This window comes from Globicephala melas, chromosome 6 (genome assembly GCF_963455315.2).
Source record: "Globicephala melas chromosome 6, mGloMel1.2, whole genome shotgun sequence".
In the NCBI taxonomy this organism is placed as follows: Eukaryota; Metazoa; Chordata; class Mammalia; order Artiodactyla; family Delphinidae; genus Globicephala; species Globicephala melas.
Window position 1 is genome coordinate 104,566,374 of NC_083319.1, and position 27,716 is coordinate 104,594,089.

The window sequence follows — 27,716 nt, forward strand, 5'->3', positions numbered from 1 at the left end:
AAACACATCAAATGTGCAAGAATGCCTGGCGCATAGATGTTACTGTAATGATTTTTTAATTTAACTTGAAAAATGAAAAAATGAGCTGGAAACCTAACGTATTACTAGTAAAAAAAAAAGAAAAGGTAAACTAACAGTAAAGCTTCAAATGTGAAAAATAACTGCCTCGAAATCTTAGAGAGGCTACCTTACAAAAACATCTTACACTAAGTGACCTTAGAATGTGCCTGGAGTTCCAGAGTTTAAAATAATATAAAAACCTCAGTTTTATTCTGCTAAAAACTACAATTCCCAGAATGCATCTTAGATAAGGCCTCCGGAATGGAGCCCGGCGCGCCTCACGGGATTCTTGAAGACTTGGTTTCGGAGAGAAGAGAGCTTTTAGCCTTGCAAGGGCGGGAGAATCTTGGAGACCGCCTTTGGGGTAGGCGGGGCAAACGCTAGTGCACAACCAATCACCGAGCCAGCCCCTGGACGCGCTGGGAAGCGGCCAATCGGAACTCACCTACTTCTGCCTGGACTGGCGCGCGAGAATTTGAATACAGTCGGGACCCCTGGCTCTGCTGAGGAGAGGTTGCCAGTCCGAGGGGAGGGTAAGTCCTGCGGAGGGTCGAGGCGTGGGGTGGAAGAACCAGGAGACCGGGAGGTTCTGTGGAACGTGGAGGTGAATGTCAAGGAAAAAGAGCTTGTGCTCGGTGCTTGGCGCGTTCGCGGCTGGAGACCGAAGCCAGCGAGCGGGTGTCCGCACTTCCAGGTCACCGGGTTTCCATCTTTCTGACGCCGAGTTTTCTCGTCTTTTTGCTGAAAGCGTTTGGGGACAGAGGCGCTTTTCTCTCCTACCTTTCCTCATTCAGCCCCGGAAGGGTCTTGCCTTAAGCCGCAGCTCGACACGAATTCCCAGAAACCCAGGTCTTTCTGTTTGTTTGAAGCCAAGCTTGTGTAATTTTTTTTTTTAAATATACTTGATCCGAAGGAAGGGGAAGGGAAAACGCTATTGAGCAACATACCATCTGCCCGAGAGTTAACATGCGTGATTTTGTTTACCCGCAGTCTTAGGAGGTCAGAGTATTTTGTAAATAAGGAAACAAGCAGCTCCTCGACTAGAAAAATGAGAGAGGATTACGCTTCCCCGTTTTCTTGCTTCTGATGAAAAAGCTAGAGACGGTCTCTGCCTTCTTTGAACATGTAGGCTTTTGAGAAAGACAGTCAAACTAACAACAAGAAAATGTGCTAAACGGATACCAAGGAGGTGCAGGATGGAATGGAAGCCTAGGGCAAAAGCATCTAACAGCGGGAGGGGTAGGGGTGAGGGCAATGGCAAGGACAGCTGCCCAGAATATAAAGTGATTAAACTTGGTATGGGTTCATCAGGCTAATTGAGGGGAAAGTGTGTCCTGAAATGGGGTAAAATCCTTCCTCAATAGGATCATTTTCCGGCTTGAAACGTGTAGTATTCCTGCTTAATTAGTTAATTAAATTGTACTGTCCCTGCTGAATTAGTTACTACTGTGATGTAGTGTTTTTCCTTTTCTTTTTTTTTTTTACCTTCATGGTTTAAACCTTTATTAAAGTGATTTGCTTTTTAAACCCATCCCCCCTTTTTTGGATCTTTATGGACCATTACCCATCTGAGAACTCTTTCAGACTTATAAAGTATAATTTTGATTTACTGATTTTTATACACATTGGATTAATCTGGTTATTATATTGTTCTGTTGCTTTTAGGAGTTCAGTTAAGAAGATGTCAACTTTAACTCCAAGGAAAAGGAAGCAGCATTCTTTGAACTGTGATAAGTGAGTCTCATCCTATGAGTAGAAACTGTTAAAAAAAGAAAAATTCACCATCTTGCATTTTTTATCTCCTCTCTTCTATCTCTAAGTATTTCCATTCTTCCATTCACCTACTCCTTGTGGCTACAGTAATACTTTATATTCTAATTGTAGTCTGGAAATACTGTAAGCTTTCATAATTAATTCTTTAAGGCCTTTGGAGGGACTCAGAGAAAGGGCTGTTTCCTATGGCTTGGAAATGTGGGTCAGATCTTTTATTACCTTGCTCCTTTCTGCTCTCTTATGTAATATTTAACATACTGTTTTGCATATAGTAGATACTCATCAGTAAGCAATCCTCTAAAGCTCTATACTCTATGTCATACCAGAGATATATATTATAGAACAGCCCTAAGTGGTCAGTTTATTACATAAAATTAATCATTTTAGGGAAATTATAGCAGGTATATGGCCAAAACTTAGAAATAGGTTTTAAAACACACACACACACACATATACATATACGTGCATCTCAAAGCTTCTCTGTAAACAGTGTTTGTTTTCACAAACATTGGAATCTTAGTTTTGAAAAATATTCAAATGCTTTGTTTGGTAAAGACAGAATTTGAGAATCCTGCTGTTAAACTACTAATGTATATGGATGGATGTTTGGTGGAGAAGATGCATTTTTAATATGCCTTACAGGTAGAGCTGTTTATTGCTTAGCAGTAAATTGACATAGAAATGGAAGCAAAATAACTATATTTATCAATGGACTGTGTTTCTTTTCATAGCCTATTATCAGAAATTCCATCAAAGAAATTAATTTCGGACTTTACTGAAAATATATTTCCATCACCTAATAAAAAGCACATTTGCCAAAGCAGTGATAAAAATGAAGGAAAGATTCATTGCTCTCAACAAGGCCATTTCATTTCAAGTCCACTCAAAACGACTAAAACTAGATTGCCATCTGCAAATCAAGGTTCACCATTTAAATCTGCTGTGTCTACCATATCCTTTTACAACAAAGATAAGTGGTACCTCAATCCACTGGAGAGAAAGCTGATAAAAGAGAGTAGACCTATTTGTCTAAAAACTAATAATGAAGATAGATCATATCCCAGTGTGACAGGAAAAATGCAGGGAAAACCAGCCTGCTCCAAGACGATGAACAAAAAACCACAGAAGTGTTTAACTGCTAAGTGTCAACCAGGATATAAGTGCATCAAGCCTGTGTCAAAGAATCCTAAAAATTCCAAGCAAAATCGAGTGGCCTATAAGCCAATTGTGGAGAAAGAGAATAATTGTTACTCAGCTGAAAATAATCTGAATGCTCCTCGAGTTCTAAGCCAAAAGGTCAAACCGCAAGTTACCCTCCAGGGAGGAGCGGCTTTTTTTGTTAGGAAAAAACCCTCTCTGAGAAAATTGTCCCTGGAAGATAAGCCATTACTGGGACTCACCCAAAAGAATAAATCAGAAGTTATTGAAGAGTCTGATGTGGAAACTGTCAATGAAAGAAGTTTTGAGACAAGGCAAGTGCCAAAGTGTTTGTTAGTAGAAAAAGAACTGAACACTGAGCTGCTGAGTGAAAGAAGTAAAAATGAAGAGAAATTAATAAAGGTAAATGTAAATATATCACTTTAAAAACTAAGCTGGCCATATAACAGAGCTTCAGTATACATTGTATATATGTAACTTTGAACAAAATTTGTTTTTTTTTTTATAAATTTATTTTATTTTTGGCTGCGTTGGGCCTTCCCTGCTGCACGTGAGCTTTCTCTAGTTGTGGTGAGCGGGGCTACTCTTCGTTGCTGTGCGCGGGCTTCTCATTGCGGTGGCTTCTCTTGTGGAGCACGGGCTCTAGGTGCACGGGCTTCAGTAGTTGTGGCTCGCGGGTTCTAGAGCACAGTAGTTGTGCACGGGCTTAGTTGCTCTGCAGCATGTGGGATCTTCCCAGACCAGGGCTCGAACCCATGTCCCCTGCCTTGGCAGGCAGATTCTTAACCACTGTGCCACCAAGGAAGCCCAAAATTTTGTTTTCTTTACAGTCTGTAGGACTGCTTTTATGAAGCCAAATAGTATCATCACTATAAAGAATTTAGAGACAGGGTAGAAAGATGGGCTTTTCCTCCCTTTTTTGGCTTACGGAAGCCTACCAACATTTTCTTGGCATTAAGGTTTACATCTCGTTAAGTTCCCTCATAACTGTGGTCCAGAGAAACTTAACTTTTACTTGGTAGTCTGTTTTTAGAAAGTAGAAATAACAAAATTCAGGTAGTAGATTTCCAGAGAATGAGCATATTTTTGTTTGTTTGTTTCAGCTCATTATTTAAAGTACTAGCTTATTCTAGAAAATTTAGAGAATACAGAGAATATAAAAAATATGTATCTTCTGTAATCCCACTACTTGGAGATGATCACTGTGAATGTATAGTTGGGTTTTTGTTTATTTTACATAGTATGTTTTCATGGGTGCCATTCTATGCCTTTTTTTTTTTTTTTTTTTTTGCGGTACGCGGGCCTCTCACTGCTGTGGCCTCTCCCGTTGCGGAGCACAGGTTCCGAACGCGCAGGCTCAGCAGCCATGGCTCATGGGCCCAGCCGCTCCGTGGCATGTGGAATCTTCCTGGACCGGGGCACGAACCCGTGTCCCCTGCATCGGCAGGCGGACTCTCAACCACTGCGCCACCAGGGAAGTCCTCTATGCTTTTTTGATTGTGCTCCTATTTGTCCCAGCTGGCCTAGACTAGTGCTGTCTGATAGAATACCAATACACGTAATTTAAAATCTTCTAGTGGCCACATTAAGATAGTTTCTAAAAAGTTTAACGCAGTATGTTTTAAATGTTACTGTTTCTATGTTATCAATATAAAAAGTTAATAATGAGATATTTTGCATTCTTTTTTTGTACCAAGTCCTTGAAATCCATGTTTATTTCCACTTGCAGCATGTATCAATTGGGACTAGCCATGTAGCAAGTTCTCATTAGCTGCTTGTGGCTGGTGGCTACCATAACAGACAATGCAGGTCTATACCTTCTATTGTTGACCTCTTGTCAGTAAGGAGAGAAAGGTGGTTTTCTTCCATGTAGCCAAGGGCAGAAAGTAGTTGAGGCAACAGGCCTTAAGAAGGGCTCCCAGTTTGGCGACTTCCGTGTCTGTGGTGACTTGTTTATGTTCATCACAACCCTTGCAGCTGTAGGCTTTCACATACACTCTGAGGCTCATATACTGCTGAGCAATTCAAACTCTCTCTGTAGTCATTTCCCTCCTCACCTCCTCTTATTGTTCTCATTGCCTCCTCCCAAATTCAACCCCAGTTCCTACCTCTTGTAGTCACCTACATTTCAGATCTCAATGGCAAAGATTATAATTGGTGGCCAGTGGACCAGGTCCAGCCCATGGATGTTTGCTTGGCCTACATAATGTTTAGAGCCAGCATTTTTTTTTTAAATGTAAGGTAACAGATTTCTGGTGTTTCATGAAAAATTGAACTCTGGCAAAGCTAAGCCCACATTCCTGCATGGCAGTAATCTCCTGGAACAGAGTATCAGGCTACCATTTGACAGGTATGAGCTCTTCATTTCCTTCCACTAAATCAACGTATGGATACATATCTAGATCAGTCCAGTTTTGCTGCTAATTTCATTTACCTGCTGCCCTTGTAAGCATTTCTATCAAGTATTGCCAAGTATATTGTTAAATGGAGCGTGTTCTTGCTTGCCTAAGCCATAACAGCAATTCTACTAATTCTTCATCTTGTTTCTGACAAACAAAAACAAAAACACCCCTATATCTTGATAGGGGTTTTGGGTTTGGGTTACAGGATATATAAGTTTATGAAAAATTCATCAAACTGTGTATCTGTGCATGTCAGTGTATATAAATATAACTCAGTTTTTAAAAATCTAGGGCACAACTCAAGCTAAAATTAATTCTCAATCCAATGAAGCAAAGTGCATGTAGGGGAGGGGTCCTCATTAGTATTCTGCATATCCATTTGATAATGAAGAAACAGTCTTGTTACAATGACATGATGATTTCTCTGCAGTACTCTTCTGACTTCTTTTTCTGAGCTTCATTTTAAGGGGTTAGGTTTTGGGTTCTGCCTAGTTTTTAGTAGTTTGAGAAGCTGGGCATTTGTGCATCTTAAATTTGTGGAACTGGGCTCTGTTCTCTCCCTAAGGTTTTGTTAAATACCCACTACTAGTATTCATCTCTGCTAGACGAGGGTGAATCCTGTTTTTCATTAGAGGGTGCATAACCTTTCCCCAACTCCTTATGGACCCCTGAGAAGTGGCAAACTGATGGGTTGTCTCACCTTTTCTGAGATGTTATGATGTTGAATGAGTTCCTCTTTAATCAAAAGTTTTTTCCTTTTCCCCCAAGCTATGTATTCTGAGTCTCACCAAATAAATAGTGTTAGTCTCTGCTACTGCCCCAAAAGTGGGAATTTAGAAGCCTCTCCAACTACCCCAGAATGTTCTTTTTCTTTCCTTGCCTCCCTGATTTTAAAGCTTGTGACAAAAGGTTGTTCCTTTTCAGTTTTGCAGCTGCTGGGGAAATTTTTGCTGTTTTCACTAATTTTGTTGTTGTTGTTCAATTCATTTTTGTAGAAGGGATGTTCTATAATCTTCATTCTGTCCTCTTTGTCAGGAAATAATACATTTTTGACAGGATGACAAATTATGGACTTAAATATGCACACTCTGTCTTTTAAAATATTACATTTAGTAGATATAAAAGGAATTTTCCTTAAAATAGACTGAAAATTGAGAATTTAAAGTCATTATGAAATATAATTCATAATAAACTACATACTCTGTTTTAGAAGCAGATCTGTTGGGATTCATTCACTAAATAGAAAATGATTAAGAATTATAGGTTTCCTTAATTTTACTTATTCATTATTTTCAGGATGCATCAGATAGAGTCATTTCTTCAAGGGAATGTAAAACCGATGAAAATAAGAGTTTTTCTTCAGAGGAGTCTTTCAGTGAGAACAAGGCAGGTAAGTAAGAGAAAAGTTTTCTTCTCAAAATGAGTTTATTTGCTTGTAGTAATGCTTCATTACATGTGTCAATATGAAATTATATACAATAATATTTTGGTTTTTTTAAATATTCACTATCTGTGACCTGTATCTTTGTGTTTATTTTGGTAACACTGTTTTCTATGATAAGCAGTGCAGTGCATTTTATGGAGGAGACAAAGAGACCTTAGGCTGGAATTTAAGACAAAATACTGATGATTAATTGGTCTGTGAGATGTGGCCAAGTTACTTAAGCTCCCTAGGGCCAGGTGTTCTTATCATACATACCCCACCTACCTTTTACCCCCAATAATAGGAGGGAGTGAAAACAATTTGTTATATATCTATGATCAAAGCCCAGTTGTAAGCAGAATTTAAAAGGCCATAAAAGGGCACTGAATTGGGCATCAGGAACCTTGGGGTTTTGTCTAGATCTGCCACTAATTAACTGTGTGATCTAGGGAAGAAATCTCTAAAGTAAGGGGTTAGTCTTAATTTTTAAATTTCTCTTAGTCCTGAAATCCTATTATTAACTTATGGTGTCACTGTTCACTTAAACAGTATTTACTAAACTATGAATATATAAAGAGGTTGATTAACATTCTACTTACCAGCCAGATTCTTTGTAACTTTAACTTGTTCATTATATCTATAAATTTGGAAATAAATTAAAATTCTAGAAGTAGATATGCAGAATATAGTGAGAAACTGTAGCTCACAGGAAGAAAACAAAGATAAAACTAAAAGCAAAATAGCCCTTAAGAGGATCTAATGATATAAGGATATATCGAATGATGATTCATAATGGTTATTCTGAGATATACTGTTAATAACTAGTACTTATTAGCTGCTGAATATGTACCAGGCAGTGCTAAATGTTTAGTATGCTTTCTGTTTTCCATGGGTTGTGCTATCCCTGATATGACAGAACATGTAGCAGAAAAATAATAACGGCTTTTCATTTACAATAGTTATAAAATTTTCTTTAAAAATAAATTTATTTTAGTACATTAAGTCCATTTAAGGACTTTTATTTAATAAATAAAATATAATACAGATGGTACAAGGGACTTCCCTGGCGGTCCAGTGGTTAAGACTCTGTGCTTCCACTGCAGGGGGCACAGGTTCGATCTCTGGTTGGGGAACTAAGATTCTGCATGCCACTCTGCATGAGCAAACAAACAAAAATAAGAACAGATGGTACAAGCATATGGCAAAATTCACAAAGGTAGTAAACAAATGATAAAACCTTATTACTTAATAACTAATTTATCATTTAATTCTTACAACAACCCTAGGAAATAAGTTTGTATGACCATTTCACAGATGAGGAAACAGACTTAAGGTTAAGTAACTTATCCATAGCAGGTCAGATTCTCAACTGTCTTGGCCTTGTTTCTAGAGAATGAGCTCTAATTATTTTTCAGTGCAAAGTTAACAGTTTGCTCTTTTACTAGATAGCATACTTTCAACGTACTATTTTTCTCTAACCAACTACTATTTAACTTTTTTCTTTCTTTTCCTTTTTTTTTTTTTTTTTTGGCCATGCCACGTGGCTTGTGGGATCTCAGTTCCTGGACCAGGGATTACACCTGGGCAGTGAAAGCTCCGAGTCCTAACCACCAGGGAACTCACACCTTTTTTCTTTTTTTTAATAAGCTTTTTATTTTGTAGTAATTTTAGATTTACAGAAAAGTTGTAAAGATAATACAGAGAGTTCCTGTATTACCCTGTTTCCCCCTTTGTTAGCATCTTAAATTACTGTGGTACCTTTGTCAAAACTAAGAAACTTAGATAATTGGTATGTTCCTATTAACTAAGCTCTAGACTGTATTTGGATTTGATCAATTTTTCCATTAATGTCCCCTTTCTGTTCTAGGATCCACCCTGGGGATCATATTGCATTTAGCTGTCATGTCTCCCTAGTCTCCTCTGGTCTGTGATATTTTCTCAGTCTTTTCTTTGTTTCCATGTTTTTCACGACCTTGACATTCTTAAGGAGTCCTGGCCAGATATCTTATCTGGATGTTCCTGAACCTGGGTTTGTCTGATGTTTTCCTCATCATTAGACTGGGGTTATGGGTTTGGGGGAAGAATGCCACTGAGGTGAACTGCCCTTCTCACCACATCGTATTGGGTGCTGATGTCCACATGACATTACGGATGATGTTAACCTCTGTCACTTGGTGAAGGTCAGGTTTGCCCTATTTCTCCACTGTAAAAGTTACCCTTTTTCCTTTCCCAAACTCTATTCTTTGGAAGTAAGTCACTAAGTCTGGCCTGCCCTTTCAGGGAGGGGTGGGGATTAAGTTTCATCTCCTAGAGAGGAAGATTTTTCATATATTATTTGGATTCCTTCTTCTTTTTTTTTTAAAACAATGTTCCCTTATTTTATTTTTAAAAATAATCCTTTATTTTTTATTTTTTCCTAGATTTATTTTTGGCTGCATTGGGTCTTCATTGCTGTGCGTGGGCTTTCTAGCTGCGGCGAGCGGGGGCTACTCTTCATTGCGGTGCACGGGCTTCTAATTGCGGCGGCTTCTCTTGTTGCAGAGTATGGGCTCTAGGCTTGTGGGCTTCAGTAGTTGTGGCTCGCGGGCTCTAGAGTGCAGGTTCAGTAGTTGTGGTGCACAGGCTTAGTTGCTCTGCGGCGTGTGGGATCTTCCTGGACCAGGGCTCGAACCCGTGTCCCCCTGCATTGGCAGGCGGATTCTTAACCACTGAACCACCAGGGAAGCCCAATGTGGATTCCTTCTGTAAGGAAGAGTTGTCTTTATTTTACTTTTTTAGCTGCGTCGGGTCTTAGTTATGGCACGCGGGATCTTCATCGTGGCATGTAGAATCTTTTGTTGCAGTGCACGGGCTCTTCGTTGTGGCGTGCAGGCTTCTCTCCAGTTGTGGTGTGTGGGTTTTGTCTCTGTAGTTGTGGCACACAGGCTTCAGAGTGTGTGGGCTCTGTAGTTTCTGGCACGCGGGCTCTCTAGTTGAGGCGCACAGGCTCAGTAGTTGCGGCATGCAGGCTTAGTTGCCCCGCGGCATGTGGGATCTTAGCTCCTCGACCAGGGATTGAACCCTTATCCCCTGCACTGGAAGGTGGATTCTTTACCATTGGACTACCAGGGGAGTCCCTATTTATTCAATCTTTAAATAAATAAATGGACTCCTGGATATTCATCAGTATGCACTCATTAATATTTTATATTTTGGGTTAAAATTTAATACTACATTATTTATATATTCTGTTGCTCATATTGTTTCAGCTTTGACCATTGGGAGATATTTTCAGGTCAGTTCTCTTTGACCTGTCCCCTTCTTTTACTTTTTGAGCACTTCCTTCTTACTTTCTGTCACTACAAGATGCTCCCAGCTCATCTTGTGTTTGCCTTGACGCAGTCCTAGACTCGGCCACTTCTCCAAGGAACCCTAGTTCCTTCTATTGGGGAATATAATTTAGAAACCAAGTTCTGGACTTGGTGTGCTTGTTGCTACTGGAGTGTCGTGGCTCCTAGGCCCTCTCAGCAGACAGAGCTAGAAAATATCAATATATGTATGTATCCTAATCCATGTATACACACACATCTACAATTGTTTGTGTATCTCTCCATGTGTACATATGCTAAAGAAACATAAGTTCAAACTTGATGTCTCTGACTAATCCAGTCCCTCGGGTTATCCCTCCCTTCCTTCTTTGTTTGTCTGTAACTTCTCTCAGACAGTGAGAGAGCTGGCTCCTCCCCGTCACTGTGCACCTACTTAGTTAAGTACAGTCCCGATATACCTGCAGGGCAGTTTCAGTATTAACTCATTCTCCTGTGAGAAACAGATTTACCAGCGTATACCATTTAAATACAGTCCTTTTGTCTTTAGCCTTCTAATTTCTAGTCAAAACGTTGTTTCGTAAAGTTACTTAGGTCATCTTTCCTTTCCTCCATTGTCTCCTTCAATGCAGTTCTCCATGCAGTTCTAATGCAGTTAGATTCATTTGTCACAGTCTGCATTCCATCTTGGGATCCCTCAACATCATGGTTGATTTTTTTTTAATACATACATTCAATTTTACTCTTTGTTATATATAGTTCTATGGATTTTGCAAGTGCATAGAGGCATGAATCAACCCCTCCAGTACCCTACAGAACAGTTCTCTCATCCTAAAATTTCCCTTGTGTGTATGCTTTGTAGTCATCTATTCTACCCTTCTTCATCCCCCTGGCAACCGTTAATCTGTTTTCTGTCCCCATGGTTTTACCTTTTCCGGTAAAAATGTCACACAAATGCAGTCGTGCAGTAGGTAGACTTTTGGGTCTGACTTCTTTCACTTAGTAAAATGCGTTTAAGGTTCATGTGTGTTGTTGCATGTATTAATATTCCTTTTTTTTTTTGCTGAACTATGGAATTACCATACATAGTCTGTTTATCCATTCCTCCATTAAAGGCCATCTTGGTTGCTTTCAGTTTTTAGCAATTATGAATAAAGCTGCTATAAACATTTGTGTACATGTTATTCTGTGGACATAAGATTTCATAACACTTGGGTTAACACCTACAAGCATGATTGCTGGGTTATGTGGCAAATCTATGTTAAACTTTATAAAAAAACTGCCAAAATGTTCCATAGCAACTGTGCCATTTTGCATTCCCACCTGCAATGAATGGGAGTTCCTGTTACTCCCCATTCCCTCCAGCATTTGTTATTGTCAGTTTTTTGGATGTTAGCCATTCTAATAGGTGTGCAGTAATAGCTCATTGTGCTTTTAATCTGCATTTCCCTAATGACAAATGATGCAGAACATCTTTTCATGTGTTTATTTGCCATCTATATGTCTTTGGAGAAGGGTCTGTTCAGATCTTTTGCCCATTTTTAATTGGACTTTTTTTTATTATTATTGAGTTTTAAGAGTTCTTTTTATATTCTGTATACAAATCTTTGATCAGAAATATGATTGAAAGTATTTACTCCCTAGTCTGTGGCTTGTCTTTTTATTCTCTTAACAGTTTTTGCAGAGCAAAACACTTAAATTTGATAAAGTCTAACTCATTTAATTTTTCTTTCATGTACTGTATGTAAAAAATTATTACCAAACCCAAGTTCATGTGGATTTTTCTTCTAGAAGTTTTATAGTTCTACATTTTGCATTTAGATCTGTGATCCGTTTTGAGTTAATTTTTATGTGAGTGTTGTCATCTTTTTTGAATGTGGATGTCAAATTGTTCCAGCACCATTTGATGACTTTCTTTTCTCCATTGAATTAACTTATGTCTCTTTGTTAAAAATCAGTTGACTGTATCTGCGTGGGTGTTTCCGGGCTCTCTATTTTGTTCCATTGATCTATTTGTCTATCCCTTTGTCAATACCATACTGTCTTGATTACTGTTAAGTCTTGAAATCAAGTAATGTGAGTATTTTGGTCTTATAAACCTTTAAACTCTTATGCTTTAAAGCTTTAAGTTTATTCTGTGATACAAATTATTGTCACCTTTTTCCCTACAAGTTTCTCCTGAGACCCTTGTCTATCCCATCTTCACCGTGTCTTCAGTCAACACAAAAAGGTAAGTGTCACTCTTATTTTAATGTTCAAGGTTTAACTGTGAGTCCACTGGGTCTCTTTTTCTTTCTTACACTATTTAATTTGGAGAACACTGTTTTTCTTCCCCATTAAAGAGATATTAAGAATAGAAGATGAAATCAGATCCTCTCATAGAAACTTCTTAAGAACTTGAAGAGCTGAGAGAAGGAAAAGACCTTTGTGGACTTGGATAGTAATAATTGCTACATTTTTATATAGTACCTGACCCATAATAAGTAGTTTATATCCATTATTTCACTTATCCCCACAACAACCTAGAAGATTGATGCTATTATTACCATTTTCAGCTGAGAAAACTGTTTGTAATCCAGCCACAGTTGCACAGCTATTAGTTGGCAGAGCCAGGACTAGAATCCATATTTTAACCAAAGCCCATTAGGCTGTATCGCCTCCCCTGTGTGACAACATATTGATAATAGTTCATGTTTAATGGGCGTTTACAACCTCATGGTGTAGATACCATCATTACCCCATTTATAGATGAGGAGACTCTGACCAGAGGAGTAAGTAACTTGCAGCAGCTTAATGCTGTTATAAATCCCAGCTGAAGCTACCACTATCCTGCTCAAAACTAAAACTGGAAGTGCGGGAGGCATGGGTACATGTGAGCATAAGTGTAAAAGCTCTGAAAAAGAAGTTTCTTATAGTCTGAACGTCTCATCTCGCTAAGCAGCTTTGGTTCTCTTCTTCCTATTTGATGATAAACAACTAAAGGTATTGAGCAAGGTACTTCCTATGTAAGTTCTCTTACTCTTAGGGCATCTCACCCTAAATTGCCTTGGAGATTGGGTTGGGTGGGCAACTTTTCCGCTTCAAAGTCCATATTCCTAGTTTTTTTCACCCTTCCCTTTTCTCATCTGTCTTCTTTCATGACTATTTATTGAGGATTGAAACCTACCACAATTAGCTAATAGCATATAAACTAATTTAACGTAGCATAAGGAGATATTAGGAGACTGTTGATTGAATCATTTGAAATTTGCTCATTATGTAGGACCTAAAAAATCAGATATCATCAATTTCTTGTGGTTTAATCTATGAGTTTTACTTTAGGTAGGTTACAGATTCTTTGGATTTGTAGTCTCACGTTTGGCAAACATTTATAGAGCACCATGTGGTATTGAACTACACCGAGTTTTAGAGATGTGAAGGTAAATAACACATGGTCCTGCTCTCAAGGAAGTTATGGTTAGAAGAGGACAGGCATTTAAACAAATACGTATAATAAACTGTTAAAATTGCTAGGATAGAAGTAAAGAGATTGCAGTCACGCATGCAGAGATGGGAAGAGCTGAGGTACTTAGCAAACGTTGTATAAGGGGTGGAGGGGGTCAGCGACCTAGACAAGTGTTTTTTATATTACAGGCATTAGTAGTTTATCAAATCAGTTTAAGGGTATCACATCTAGCATTTTTTTAAAATGGAATAATGCATCTCTCACGTAGTAAGTGTATTTAGTGAATCCTTTTTTTTTTCAGTTATATATATGTATCTGTATTGGTCATTATGTGAAATATATTTCTCACCATAGGTTTGTCAAGTCAGTTTGAAAGCCATTTTCTAGTCAGATGCTAGCAAGACACCTTGGGTTAGCATAAAGCGTTAGATAGGGGTTTTTTTCCAGTGTTTTTTCATTTGTCAGTGTCAGCTTCTGTTTGAACCCCTTGCATTGGGTACTTGGTTTTTTTCCTTGCCTCTACTCTCTAGAGATTTCTATTTCTTTCATCCTTGGAAAAAGGTCATTTCATTATAAGGCAAGGGTTACAAACTCAGTGCCTACAGAGCCAGCCAGGCTGGGCAGAGACTGGAGCCAACTGGAGAAGCATGCCCCACCTAAAAGAGCATGTGCTGTGTAGCTCTAACTAGTAGATTCTTTGATGAAACAGAGGTCTAATGGTCTTACAGTGTCTCTTGCAATGTTGGAAATACGCATTTTTAAGTGGAATCTCTAGATTTTAAAATATTGGTAGCTAATCCAAAGTTTTAAACTCTGTGTGAGTTGATCAAAACATTTGCTAGCTGGTTTTGGACGAAGGGCTCCTATTTGCAATCTCTATAAGCCAGTCCAAGCGTTCTCTCCTAATGCGAAAAGGTTGCCTCAACAACATCTATCCAGCCAATTTTTTTTTTTTTCTCTAAGAATTTGAGAATAGTAGGGTGCTGCTTTAGGCATGCAGACTAGCGAGTGTATTAGCCTCACACTCACTGACCCAGTAAAAAGTTGTTGGATCATAATGTGCTGGTGACTGACTTCCTGTGGGTCTGTGAGATTCAGTATTAGAGTCTACTTATCTGCTATGGTATTCCAGGAGTTTCTTTATGCCTACGTGGGTCCTAAGGTTTGATAAAGCAAGAAAAGATTAAATTTTAAGGGTGACATCAACTTACAAAGAAATCCTGCATATATGCAGCTGATACTGTAGATGAAATCCCTTCGACGTGGTGTTAGAAGACAGGGATTTGAGTCTTTCTGCCATTCTTCACTAGTTACTTTACCTTGAGTAGTTTACTGATCCCGTCTGAGTGGGCTTCAGGTTTCTCATTGTTTCTAGCCCTATTACTTCATCAAGTTATGTCGATAGAAAGCCCTAAAAATTGCAAAGTCCTCTGCAAATGTTATATACATTTCTTTTCTTTTCATTATAATTTGTCAAATATTTTTAAATTATTAAATAATACTTACCAACTTTCTACTTCAAGATCTCTAGTTGAAGAACAGTCTTCTGTGGGATCCGTCACGTCTACTAACTTCTTGAAACAAATCAATATACAGAAAAATACTAATACCAGAGATGCAAATAAAGAAACAAAAGACCAGCTCGTCATTGTGAGTAAATTTAAAACAAAGCTCCTCCTGTACATGGCTCTCACGTAGAACCTGAAGTCTGACGTGTTGTCTAAGCATAGTTACCGGGGGTTATAGATATTCTGAGTTTGTAAATGCTACCTTTGCTGTAGTGGCAGCATTTAAAGCTAATCAAGTACATCTTTGAACTGATGGTGTTGGGCAGTCCTAGCAACGTAGTAGAATGCTGATGAATGAGTTGCCTCTGGATAAGGAAAATTATTGTTGATCTATAGAAGATTTAATGAGAATAGCAACATTGCATTAGACATGGGTTTGGCAGACTATGGCTGTGGGCCAAATCTGGACCATGGCCTATGAGCTAAAAATGGCTTTTACATTTTTAAAGTGTTGGAAAAAAAGAATATGTGCGTCCTGCAAAGCCTAAAATGTTTACTTTCTGAACCTTGGTAGAAAGTTTGCAAACGCCTATATAGACAATTCAAAATTTGTTATTTTTCAGTAGCATTAAGCAATGCCTTATGAGATACAATGGGAATTAATAAGCCTTGACATTGAATATCCCTGAATTCTCTATATTCATTAATTTATCTGTGCTTTTCCTGAACTTTTACTATGTATTTTACTTATTTTTTATCAACTCTTGGGGAAAAGACTTTCAGACTCCTAACCACTTAGGGAAAAAATACTATATAATGAATGTATAAGTCCTGAAATTTTTGCCCTGCCTCTTTGAAATGAGGCTTTTTTAGGCCTCTCGTATAAGAGCTTAATAAGGAAGTTCCATTGTTCATCTTAGCTATAATATTTATGATTTAATCTTATTGCTTCTTAGAACTATGGGTCCAGCTAAAGAATCTTGATTTTTTTTTCCACTGTCCAAAGAAGCAGTTTCACTTCTTTCATCACTATTGCATGTTTAGGGCTCTTCTCATTCCATCTTGTTTGTGCTGAGAGAGAAGAGGATAGAGTAACCAGACTTTCATTTAGTATTTCACCTGTGCCAGCATAAAAAAAAAAAATGAGGACAAATTTGAATGAATGGACAAATTTACATGAACTAAATGTAGAGCTAACTGTGATGTGTTTAGATAGGCTTTTTTTTTTTTTTCCTCTTCCAATTGTAGGACGCTGGTCAGAAACATTTTGGAGCCACCATGTGTAAGTCTTGTGGCATGATCTACACTGCTTCCAACCCCGAGGATGAACTGCAGCATGTTCAGCATCACCACAGATTTCTGGAGGGAATCAAATATGCAGTAAGTAAGAAAAATAGTCGTTTCCATTTGTTCTAAAAAGTGAAACTGCTTTAAAAGATACATTTTTTTTGCCTAAAAATGGAAAGATCTATGTGTCCAAAAATATTTCATCATCTGCAATTTTGTTGTCCTTAATATTAGAGACTGATGTATTTAAAAGTTAAGTTTTAATAAAAGTGCCACTTCAAACCTCCTGTCCTAATATAAGAGAAGCTATTGTTCTAGGTTGAGTGAACACCCTGCATCCTTACCTCTAGCTTTCAGAGCTGAGCAGTCAAGATACAAAACTCAAAGACTTGAGGAGTTTCTCCTTTCCTCACTTTAGTTTCTTCTTTATAGATAACCTTAGAAAAACAGCTTTTCTACGACTTCTCCAGGCTTTTTCTTTACTGAGAAGAGAGGTCCCACCTCTTCATCAAGCACCCTCCTACTCCAAATACATCCTATTGTTGGCCTTATCTTTATGACTACACCTGCTACTCAAATGCACTCCCTTTTTCCCCTATTTTTATTGCTGTAGTTCATGCCTTCATAATACTTTTAGCCTTATTTATTAAAACTCTGCTTGGTGACTTCCCTGGCAGTCGAGCAGTTAAGACTCTGTGCTGCCAGTGCAGGGGGTGCAGGTTCGATCCCTGGTCAGGGAACTAAGACCCCACTTGCCGCTGGTGCGACCCCCCAAAAAAAAACCCCTCTGCTTATCCCACCCATGCCCCACCTTCACACCCCTAATAATTCATTGTTTTTTCTCTATATTCCTATGAAGGGCTCTTATTTGACTTCAACTTATTTTATAATAGATTGTTTACATGTCTCCTGATAGGGTGTCAGCCCCTGGAGGGCAGACACTTTGTTTTAGGCATCTTTTATTTCCCTTACCACATTCCTGTAGTTGGGTTTTATCTTTTTTTTTTGGGGGGGGGGGGGTTACGCGGGCCTCTCACTGTTGTGGCCTCTCCCGTTGCGGAGCACAGGCTCCGGACGCGCAGGCTCAGCGGCCATGGCTCACAGGCCCAGCCGCTCCGCGGCATGTGGGATCCTCCCGGACCGGGGCACGAACCCGTGTCCCCTGCATCGGCAGGCGGACTCTCAACCACTGCACCACCAGGGAAGCCCGGGTTTTATCTTTTTTATATCATTCATTGTCCATCTTTTTGTTCTCTCCAGACCATATTATTTAATTTTTTTCCCTCTTCAGATTAAACTGTGACTTTTTTTTTCCTTTGGCAGGGCTGGAAAAAAGAACGTGTTGTAGCAGAATTTTGGGATGGGAAAATTGTGTTGGTCCTGTCACATGATCCGAGTTATGCTATCAGAAAGGTGTGGAACATTAGTTTTTCTTTTCTTTTTTTAATTGAAGTGTAGTTGATTTATAGTGTTACTTTCTCAATCTTTGTTTTCCTCCTACTCTCCCCATTCTCTGCCAAGAAATCAACCTATGTTGAACTGTAAAATACCTTTGCTTATAGATAATCTGCTGTACTTCGGTACAGTTGTAAGGAAGACTTTCATAGTATGTCATACAAAATTAAACTTACAGTTACAAGACAAAGGAGTGTCAGGTGGAGATTAAAGAAAACAGATAAGGCTCTATAGCTTATCTTTTATCTACAACTTCAATTTGTGAGAGAGAAACTAAACTTTTTAATATTGAGAAATTAATGGCTCCAGAGTCTAGTTCTTATGTTGGTGTTGCCTTTGTTTCTTGGGCTGGATGTTTAGCCCCAGTGAACAATGAATAAAGCTGAAAAAAATCGTCCTACTCCTTATCCCTCCCAAGGGTCTGAATTTCTGTCTGCTGAAAGCAATCTTTAAAATAGTTTCTTAAAACCCTGTTTCCAAAGTGGCAGAAACATGCATCAATAGTGAAATAATTTTGGGATTGTGTAATTTAGGAAGTAGAGATAAAAGAGGCTAAACTGATGGTAATCATACTTTTTGTGTATATAAATATGTATATTTTCTATTATACTTTTTCAAACAAATTCACATCTTTTGGTTTTTAACATCATTAGGTCGAAGATGTCCAAGAACTTGTCGATTATGAATTGGGCTTCCAGCAAGTTGTTCCCAGATGTCCAAACAGAACTAAAACTTTTCTCTTTATTTCTGATGAAAAGAAAGTAGTTGGGTGTTTAATTGCAGAGCCCATCAAACAGGTATCGTATATGTCTAATAAGTTGCTGGTATAATTTGTGAGCAAAATAAAGTAGTTGGGAGAAAGGCATTTAAGAATGCTATCATTAATGAATTTTTCCTTCTAAAATATCCTTGACCATATAGATAATTGAAGTCATTTTTTTCTATTATATCTGGTATTTTGCCTTATATAAGCAGGATAAGTCAGTCTTAAGTTCATGTTGTCTTTTATATACCTGGACTATAAAGTGTAGTATTTTAAATAAGCTCAGTTATTGAACATGTGGCTTAGTGCAGGTTAATATATCTGGCAAAATAGTCCTTACTTGTGCCTTAATTAGAATCTACTTTGGATACTAATTAGCAGTGTTCTAGCAGAGGAGCAAACAATAGCCCATGGGCCAAGTGTGGCCCTCCACCTGTTTTTGTAAATAAAGTTTTATTGACACACAACCATGCTCATTCATTTCCATATTAATCTGTGGTTGCTTTTGTGCTACAAAGGTAGGGTTGAGTAGGTGCAAAAGAGACCACGTGGCCCAAAGAGCCTAAAGTATTTACAATTTGACCCCATACAGAAAAAGGTTGCCAACACTTGTTCTACAATAGAGATATATAGTTTTTGCCTTTCAAGGAGCTTACAGGGTAATCTTTAGCTAGGAAGACTTATAGTTCAAATGTGTTCTTTGAACCTGACTTTATAATGTACCACACTTATGTCTCCTTCCTTTTAAAAATACTTATCTGTCTCAGTACATCTTGAAATTATGCCCTTAGTCCTTTTTATTATTTGAATTTTATTAATTTTTTTATACAGCAGGTTCTTATTAGTTATTTTATACATATTAGTGTATATACGTCCATCCCAATCTCCCAGTTCATCCCACCACCAACCTCCCCCCACCCCCGCTTCCCCCCTTGGTGTCCATATGTTTGTTCCCTACATCTGTGTCTCTATTTCTGCCTTGCAAACCAGTTCATCTGTACCATTTTTCTAGATTTCACATATATGCGTTAATATACGATATTTTTCTCTTTCTGACTTACTTCACTCTGTATGACAGTCTCTAGGTCCAGACACGTCTCTACAAATGACCCAATTTCGTTCCCTTTTATGGCTGAGTAATGTTCCATTGTATATATGTACCACATCTTCTTTATCCATTCGTCTGTCGATGGGCATTTAGGTTGCTTCCATGACCTGGCTGTTGTAAATAGTGTTGCAGTGAACATTGGGGTGCATGTGCCTTTTTGAATTATGGTTTTCTGTGGGTATATGCCCAGTAGTGGGATTGCTGGGTCATGTGGTAGTTCTGTTTTTAGTTTATTAAGGAACGTCCATACTGTTCTCCATAGAGGCTGTATCAATTTACATTCCCACCAACAGTGCAAGAGGGTTCCCTTTTCTCCACACCCTTTCCAGCATTTGTTGTTTGTACATTTTCTGAATGTGAAGTGATACATGCCCATTCTTACTGGTGTGAGGTGATACCTCATTGTAGTTTTGATTTGCATTTCTCTAATAGTTAGTGATGTAGGGCAGCTTTTCATGTGCTTCTTGGCCATCTGTATGTCTTCTTTGGAGAAATGTCTATTTAGGTCTTCTGCCCATTTTTTAATTGGGTTGTTTGTTTTTTTAATATTGAGCTGCATGAGCTGTTTATATATTTTGGAGATTACTCCTTTGTCTGTTGATTTGTTTGCAAATTTTTTCTCCCATTCTGAGGGTTGTCTTTTCATCTTGTTTATAGTTTCCTTTGCTGTGCAAAAGCTTTTAAGTTTCATTAGGCCCCATTTGTTTATTTTTGTTTTTATTTCCATTTCTCTAGGAGGTGGGTCAAAAAAAGATCTTGCTGTGATTTATGTCAAAGGGAGTTCTTCCTATGTTTTCCTCTAAGAGTTTTATAGTGTCCAGTCTTACATTTAGGTCTTTAATCCATTTTGAGTTTATTTTTGTGTATGGTGTTAGGGAGCATTCTAATTTCATTCTTTTAATGTAGCTGTCCAGTTTTCCCAGCACCACTTATTGAAGAGACTGTCTTTTCTCCATTGTATATCTTTGCCTCCTTTGTCATAGATTAGTTGACCATAGGTGCGTGGGTTTATCTCTGGGCTTTCTATCCTGTTCCATTGATCTATATTTCTGTTTTTGTGCCAGTACCATATGGTCTTCATTACTGTAGCTTTGTATCTTACTCCTTTTTATACGTGCCTTCCCTTTTTTCCCCTCATTTCTACCATCTTTCTTATTTTCCTTTTTTCTGCATTTCATCTCATATATATATATTTATACACACACACACATATACATATATAGTCTCTTGTGTGTTTATCAGACAGTAGAGAGAGAAAAGCAGTTGGTTTGTACTATGGGCTGTAAAAGTGATTAACTTGGCCTTTTCTTTCTTTGATCTTTTTCTTTTTTAAAATAAATTTATTTAATTATTTTTGGCTGTGTTGGGTCTTCGTTGCTGAGTGTGGGGTTTTCTCTGGTTGTGGCAAGCAGGGACTACTCTTCGTTGCAGTGCGCAGGCTCTCATTGTGTTGGCTTGTCTTGTTGCAGAGCACGGGCTCTAGACGCACAGGCTTCAGTAGTTGTGGCTTGCGGGCTCTAGAGCACAGGCTCAGTAGTTGTGGCGCACAGGTTTAGTTGCCCCGCAGCATGTGGGATCTTCCCAGACCAGGGCTTGAACTCATGTCCCCTGCATTGGCAGGCGGATTCTTAACCACTGCACTAGCAGGGAAGCCCACAATCTACATTTACCGGGACGTAATCCCATCATAAGTTGAGGAAGATCTGTATAGCCAACTAACTCATACATATACTCTTCTATTCATTCTCATTTCAGAAGCAAAGTTTTCTCAGTGGGGGTTAAAACTTAATATACACCTATCAAAACAGCTACAATAGAAAATAGTGACAATAGCAAATGCTGGTGTGGATGCAGGGAAACTAGATTTCTCATACACTGTTGGAGGGAATGTAAAATGTTACAGCCCCTCTGGAAAAAGTTTGGCAGTTTCTTAAAAAACTAATCATACATTTACCATATGACCCAGCAATCATACTCCTGGGCATTTATCCCGGAAATGAAAACTTATGTCTACACAAAAACCCACACCTGAATGTTTACAGCAGCTTTATTTGTAATAGCCAAAACCTGGAAACAACCAAAGTGTCCTTCAGTAGGTGAGTGATTAAACAAACTGGTACATCCATACAATGGAATATTACTTAGCAATAAAAAGGAACAGACTTGATGTATGCAACAACTTGGACGGGTATCAAGGGCATTGTGCTGAGTGAAAAAGAGCCATTCTGCAGAAACAGAGACTCAGACGTAGAGAACAAACGTATGGACACCAAGCAGGGAAAGTGGTGGGTGGGATGAATTGGGAGATTGGGACTGACATATATACACTAATATGTATAAAATAGATAAATAATAAGAACCTGCTGTATAAAAAAAGCCATTCTCAAAGGGTCACATTCTGTATGAGTCCATTTGTATGATATCCTCAGAATGTCAGAATTTTAGAGATAGAGAACAGATTGTGGTTGCCAGGGTTTAGGGATGGTGGGGGGCAGGGAAATGGGTGTGATTATAAAGAGGTAGCAAGAGGAAGAGCTTCGTGATGATGCAGTAGCTCTGTATTTTGATTGTGGTGATGGTTAAATCAGTATTCAGGTATGATGAATTGTCATGGAACTATACACACACATTGTACCCATGTTAACTTCTTGCTTTTGGTGTGGTACTATAGTTATGGAAGATGTAACTATTGGGGGAAATTGGGTGAAGGATACATGTCCTCTTTGTACTATATGTCAACTTCCTCTGAATCTATATTCAAAATAAGAAGTTTAAAGAAAAATTTAAATACCAAATTTCATAGTTTATATGCAAAAACCTTCTTTAGTGTTATTAGTTTTTTATAATATCAAATGTACATTTTAGGATGGAGAGAATGGGAGAAGTTTATGTACTTTATTAGAAGTAAGAGTCTTTTATAATTTTTTTAAATCAACACAAGACAGTTTCACAATGGTATAATACACTAGGATGTGGGGATATCTCAACACCACTAGTAATTTTTAAGCGTTGTGTGACTATAAATGGGCAAGAATTCAAGAAATAGCAAAGAATTTTAACATTTTTGTGAAGGTAGGGTAAGATTAATTTTAGGTACTTAAATTTTGTTTAAAGAATGGTTTTTAAAAAGAAATGTGAACTCAGCTGTATTGTTAGCTCTAGATGCTTCTGTGTATCATTGCAGGCCTTCCGTGTCCTGTCTGAACCAACTGGTCCAGAATCCCCAAGCTCTAAAGAATGTCATAGGGCTTGGCAATGTTCAGATGTACCAGAGCCTGCAATCTGTGGGATAAGTAGAATTTGGGTCTTCAGATTGAAGAGAAGAAAGCGCATTGCAAGACGACTGGTAGATACTCTAAGGTAAGAAATAAAATAAAATGGATTGGACCCAGATTAGCTTTCCAAGAACCTTTCCCGGCTCATGAGCCAAAGGGAATGATGTTGGTAAGACACTTCTATATAAATACTACCAAAGTCAGGCTAAGGCAATGCTGGCACTGAAAAAAAAAAAAAAAGAACTAGATATACTCAATTGCGGGCACAACATTCCAAGTCTGAAACATTCTAGCCCAGTGCTTTTCAAACTACCTGTGGTCAAAGACTGGATTTTGTTACAGACCAACACATTAATAAAGTAAAGATAAATTGCTAGGAAACAAACAAATGGAAAAATGGAAGCCCAAATTTTTATTAGATTCAACAGATGTAAAATTACATTTAAATAAATCTATAAAAACAAAATATAAGTTTAAAAAAAAGAATTTTGGGGACTTCCCTGGTGGTCCAGTGGTAAAGAATCTGCTTTCCAATGCAGGGGACGTGGGTTTGATCCCTGGTCAGGGAACTAAGTTCCCACATGCCACGGGGCAACTAAGCCTGTGCGCCACAACTATTGAGCTCATGCGCCTCAACTAGAGAGCCCGCGTGCTGCAAACTACAGAGCCCATGCACTCTGGAGCCCACGCGCCACAACTAGAGAGAAAACCCGAACGCCGCAACTAGAGAGAGAAAACCCACGCACCTCAACAAAGAGCCCACATGCTGCAACTAAGACCCAATGCAGCCTAAGTAAATAAATAAATATTTTTTAAAAAAGAATTTTAGAAATTGTACATTAAAAATAAATATTTTTTATAAAAAGAATTTTAGAAATTGTACATGTTTATTGACCATGTGTGACTAGGTAATTAATAAAGACTTACTGTAACTCACAAGTGTAACTAAATGTAAAAGTAAATTAGCAAGACAGCCCACAGAATGAGAAAATATTTGCAAATCATTTATCTAATAAGAGTCTAGTATATCCAACATATATAAAAGAACTCTTACAACATGCAAAAAGACAACCCAATTTAAAAATAGGCAAAGGATTTCAATGTATTCTATATTCTTCCAAAGCAGAAATACAAATGGCTGATAAGCATGTGAAGCTATGCTCAACATCCTTAGCTATACAGGAAATCACAAATCAAAACCATCATGAGATACCACTTCACAGCCACTTGGATGACTAAACGAAAACAAAGGGAGAATAACAACTGTTGGTGAGGATGTGGAGGAAACTGTAATCCTTGTATGCTGCTGGGAGGAATGTAAGATGCTACAGCTGCTGTGGAATCTAGTCTGGCAGTTTGTCAAGAAATTAAATTGTTACCATATGACCCAGCAATTCTGCTCCTACAAGTATACTCAAGAGAAATGGAAGCATCTGTCCACGCAAAAACTTATACATGAAGGTTCATAGCAGCATTATTCATTATAGCTAAAAAAAATTGTAAACAACCAAATTCATGATTAATGGATAAACACAATGTGGTACATCCATACAACACTACAATAGGATATTCAGCCACAAAAAGGAATGAAGTTCTGATATGTGCTACAACATGGATGAACCTTGAAAATATTATGCTAACTAAAAAAAGCCATTCACAAAATACCCCATGTTATTATATGATTCTGTTTATAGAAAACATCCAGAAGAGGCAAATCCATAGATAGAAAGTAGACTAGCTGTTCCCAGAGACTGAGGGAAGGGTGAATGGAGGGTGACTGCTAATGGCTACAGGGTTTCTTTGAGTGATGAAATGTTCTTGAGTTTTGTGCAATTTTTGAATATACTAAAACCACTGAACTGTGTATTTCTAAATGGTGAGTCTTTGGTATATGAATTCTCCCTTTTAAAACTACAGTATGCACACTTTGTACTAACACTGTATGTTGGTACTTAGTTGATAATGGGACAAATGAGTTTGCTTCTTTCTTGCCTGTTAATTACCTAATCTAGGTTAGATAGATGAGTTTCACAACACTTACTCTCTCAACCTCTATCTTTAAGATAACAGATTACAAACCAATGACTCCACTTTGACAAAACCAAGGACCACACTTTGAGTAGCACTATTCTAGCCTTTGGGTTCCATACACTTTTTAAGAAAGAACACCAAGACCACCACAGGGCTGCAGTCCTAGGCCTCAATCCTAGGCCCCCACCATACCTTACAAAGGGGAGCAGTGAGAGAAGTTGGTGTCTGTAAAGATTTTATTTCATAGTTAATTGTGAAATACCTCTATTTTCTATATTTTATGTTGAGATACATAAATTTGGTATGGAGAATACCAGTATATAACCTGGTATGTATTTCTTAATAACAAGGATATTCTCTTATATAAGGACAGATCAGATATCAAATTTGGGGTATTTAATATCCCAATATAATGCTATACTATCTAATGTATAGTCGATATTTCAGTTTTGTCATTTGTCTCAAATGCCCTTCATAGCATTTTTTTTTCCTGTTCAGGATTACATATTGCATTTAGTCAAAATATCTCTTTAGTCTTCACTTTCCTTAACCTGGAACAGTTTCTTAGCCTTTCTTTGTCTTTCAGGACATTGAAGAATTTGAAGACTACAGGCCAGTTATTTCATAGACTATCCCTCAGTTTTGTTGAATTGTTTCAGCTATTTCATTTTATTGCTTTTAATCCTAGTTGAGCTGGATCAAGGAGAGTTGTAGTCAAAATGCAGATTAGTTTTTGCCTTCTTAAAGCTCTGAGTGTGTGATGTAGTTCATAAGAATATAGTTATTGGTTAAAATTTTTTTTTTTTTTTTTTTTTTTTGTGGTACACGGGCCTCTCACTGTTGTGGTCTCTCCCGTTGCGGAGCACAGGCTCTGGACGTGCAGGCCCAGCGGCCATGGCTCACGGGCCCAGCCGCTCCGCAGCATGTGGGATCCTCCCGGACCGGGGCACGAACCCGTGTCCCCTGCATCGACAGGCGGACTCTCAACCACTGCGCCACCAGGGAAGCCCAAAATAATTATTTTTTTGTTGTTATAGCTACCTGTGGCTTTTAACTAGCAATATTGTCTCATATTAGTTGCTTACTATCACGGATCACCTAGAGTCAACCAGATGGTTTGTGTGGCTCCCTTTGCCTCTTGGCAGAACTTTTTCTGGGCCTTAGTTTTCTCATCTGTGAAATGATATTAGACTTCCACCTGTAAAATACAAGGCATTGAGTCATTTTACCACTTAATAAAATAATGTTGGTTTTAATCAAGAATATGTAAAGAGATTGAAATTTTTTAATTGGATTGCTTTAAAATATTGATATAATTGTGCTTATGTTTAATCAAAATTTTAAGTTGTTTCCATTGTTAAATTATCTTTTTTCTCTTTTTTAGGAATTGCTTCATGTTTGGCTGTTTTCTCAGCACGAATGAAATAGCATTTTCTGACCCAACACCAGATGGCAAGTTATTTGCAACCAAGTACTGCAACACCCCTAATTTCCTTGTATACAATTTTAATACTTAAAGCCAATTTCAACTATAGAACAGTTACTATATGGATGAGTTCAGACAGCCCATTATCATAAAATACAAACTATTTAACAAATGTCAAAATAAAAATACTAAGACACACACACATATACAGAAACCTGCCTCAGTTTTGTTCCTTATGAATTGAAAAGTCAGGGGTAAATTCGTTGAAAATTATCTAGGGATGCAAAGAAAGGAAAAATCTTTGGATGATGTATACTGACTCGCACTCTGAATCCTTAGTTATGAAGCTTGGTAGCTATAGCTGGAAAATACTTTCCTTCTATGTAAGAACATTGACAAAGCAAGGTGGTTTTCCACAGAAATGTGACCACTTATGATTTATAAAGCACACCTTGGGGCCAGAATTTTCTCGTGCCTGATCAGAAGCAAAGAGGAGAATTTAAAGACAGGCAAATAATTTCCATCCCCATTTTTTTAAAGGTAATTCCTGAATTCGTACACAAAATTCTCACTTTATAGGCACGTGGCTGTAGCAACTCAGTTTGAGTATATTTAAAGTATTTTGAGTTTCTAATTTGTACCAGGGAAAGATGGTAAAGAGTAAGATTTCCATATCCTTTTGTATAGAATTCTAGAGCTTAATATTTTTATCTTTTAAAAAATCATTAATCAAAACACACTTGTCATCAGATTTAATTAAACTTAGTAATTGCACTATTGTCATTTCATTAATTTTTGGTGTTTGAAAATGCTAATTGTGTTACTTTTCTTTAGTGAACTTACTGCTGGTGATTGATGTCTAACAAAATGGATACCCAGTTGGATTAGATGATTCATATGATTACATTTTAAATGTATACTAACAGAACCAAGGTTAGTAAATAAATATATCGAGGCTGATGGGCCACAGAACATGATGACATTATGTAAATACACCTAAAGATGCACACATTTTTCTGGTATAATTCTTGGATACTTACTTTGAAAAGCAAAGAATTATTCAGGTGTTTTTTTTATTCTACAAAACTCATGTCATAACTTCTCTCTGGCAATAACACTCTAGGGAAGTAGTGTCCAGGTTGTAACTCTATGTAGAATCTGTTCCTCTACATTCTTTTATTTGCCTTTAGTGGTTCAAAAATTTAAAAGCCTGGGTTCCACAAAGACTGTGGAAGTGTTAAAATGTGTGTAATTTTACAAACATTTTAATGCTATTTTCTGCACTGCTGTGTTTAAA

The 27,716-nt window shown here is 37.8% G+C and overlaps 1 protein-coding gene across 1 annotated transcript; it reads left to right on the forward strand.

Moving 5' to 3' along the window:
• Positions 1-329: 329 nt before the first annotated feature.
• ESCO2 (establishment of sister chromatid cohesion N-acetyltransferase 2) lies at positions 330-27,628 on the forward strand. Its single transcript, XM_030879106.2, has 11 exons — positions 330-593; positions 1,726-1,794; positions 2,565-3,393; positions 6,690-6,783; positions 12,294-12,351; positions 15,090-15,216; positions 16,323-16,454; positions 17,685-17,774; positions 18,470-18,613; positions 22,872-23,047; positions 26,378-27,628. Exons 2-11 carry the CDS (start codon positions 1,742-1,744, stop codon positions 26,508-26,510), a joined length of 1,836 nt encoding a protein of 611 aa, XP_030734966.1. The 5' UTR covers positions 330-593; positions 1,726-1,741; the 3' UTR covers positions 26,511-27,628.
• Positions 27,629-27,716: the final 88 nt, after the last annotated feature.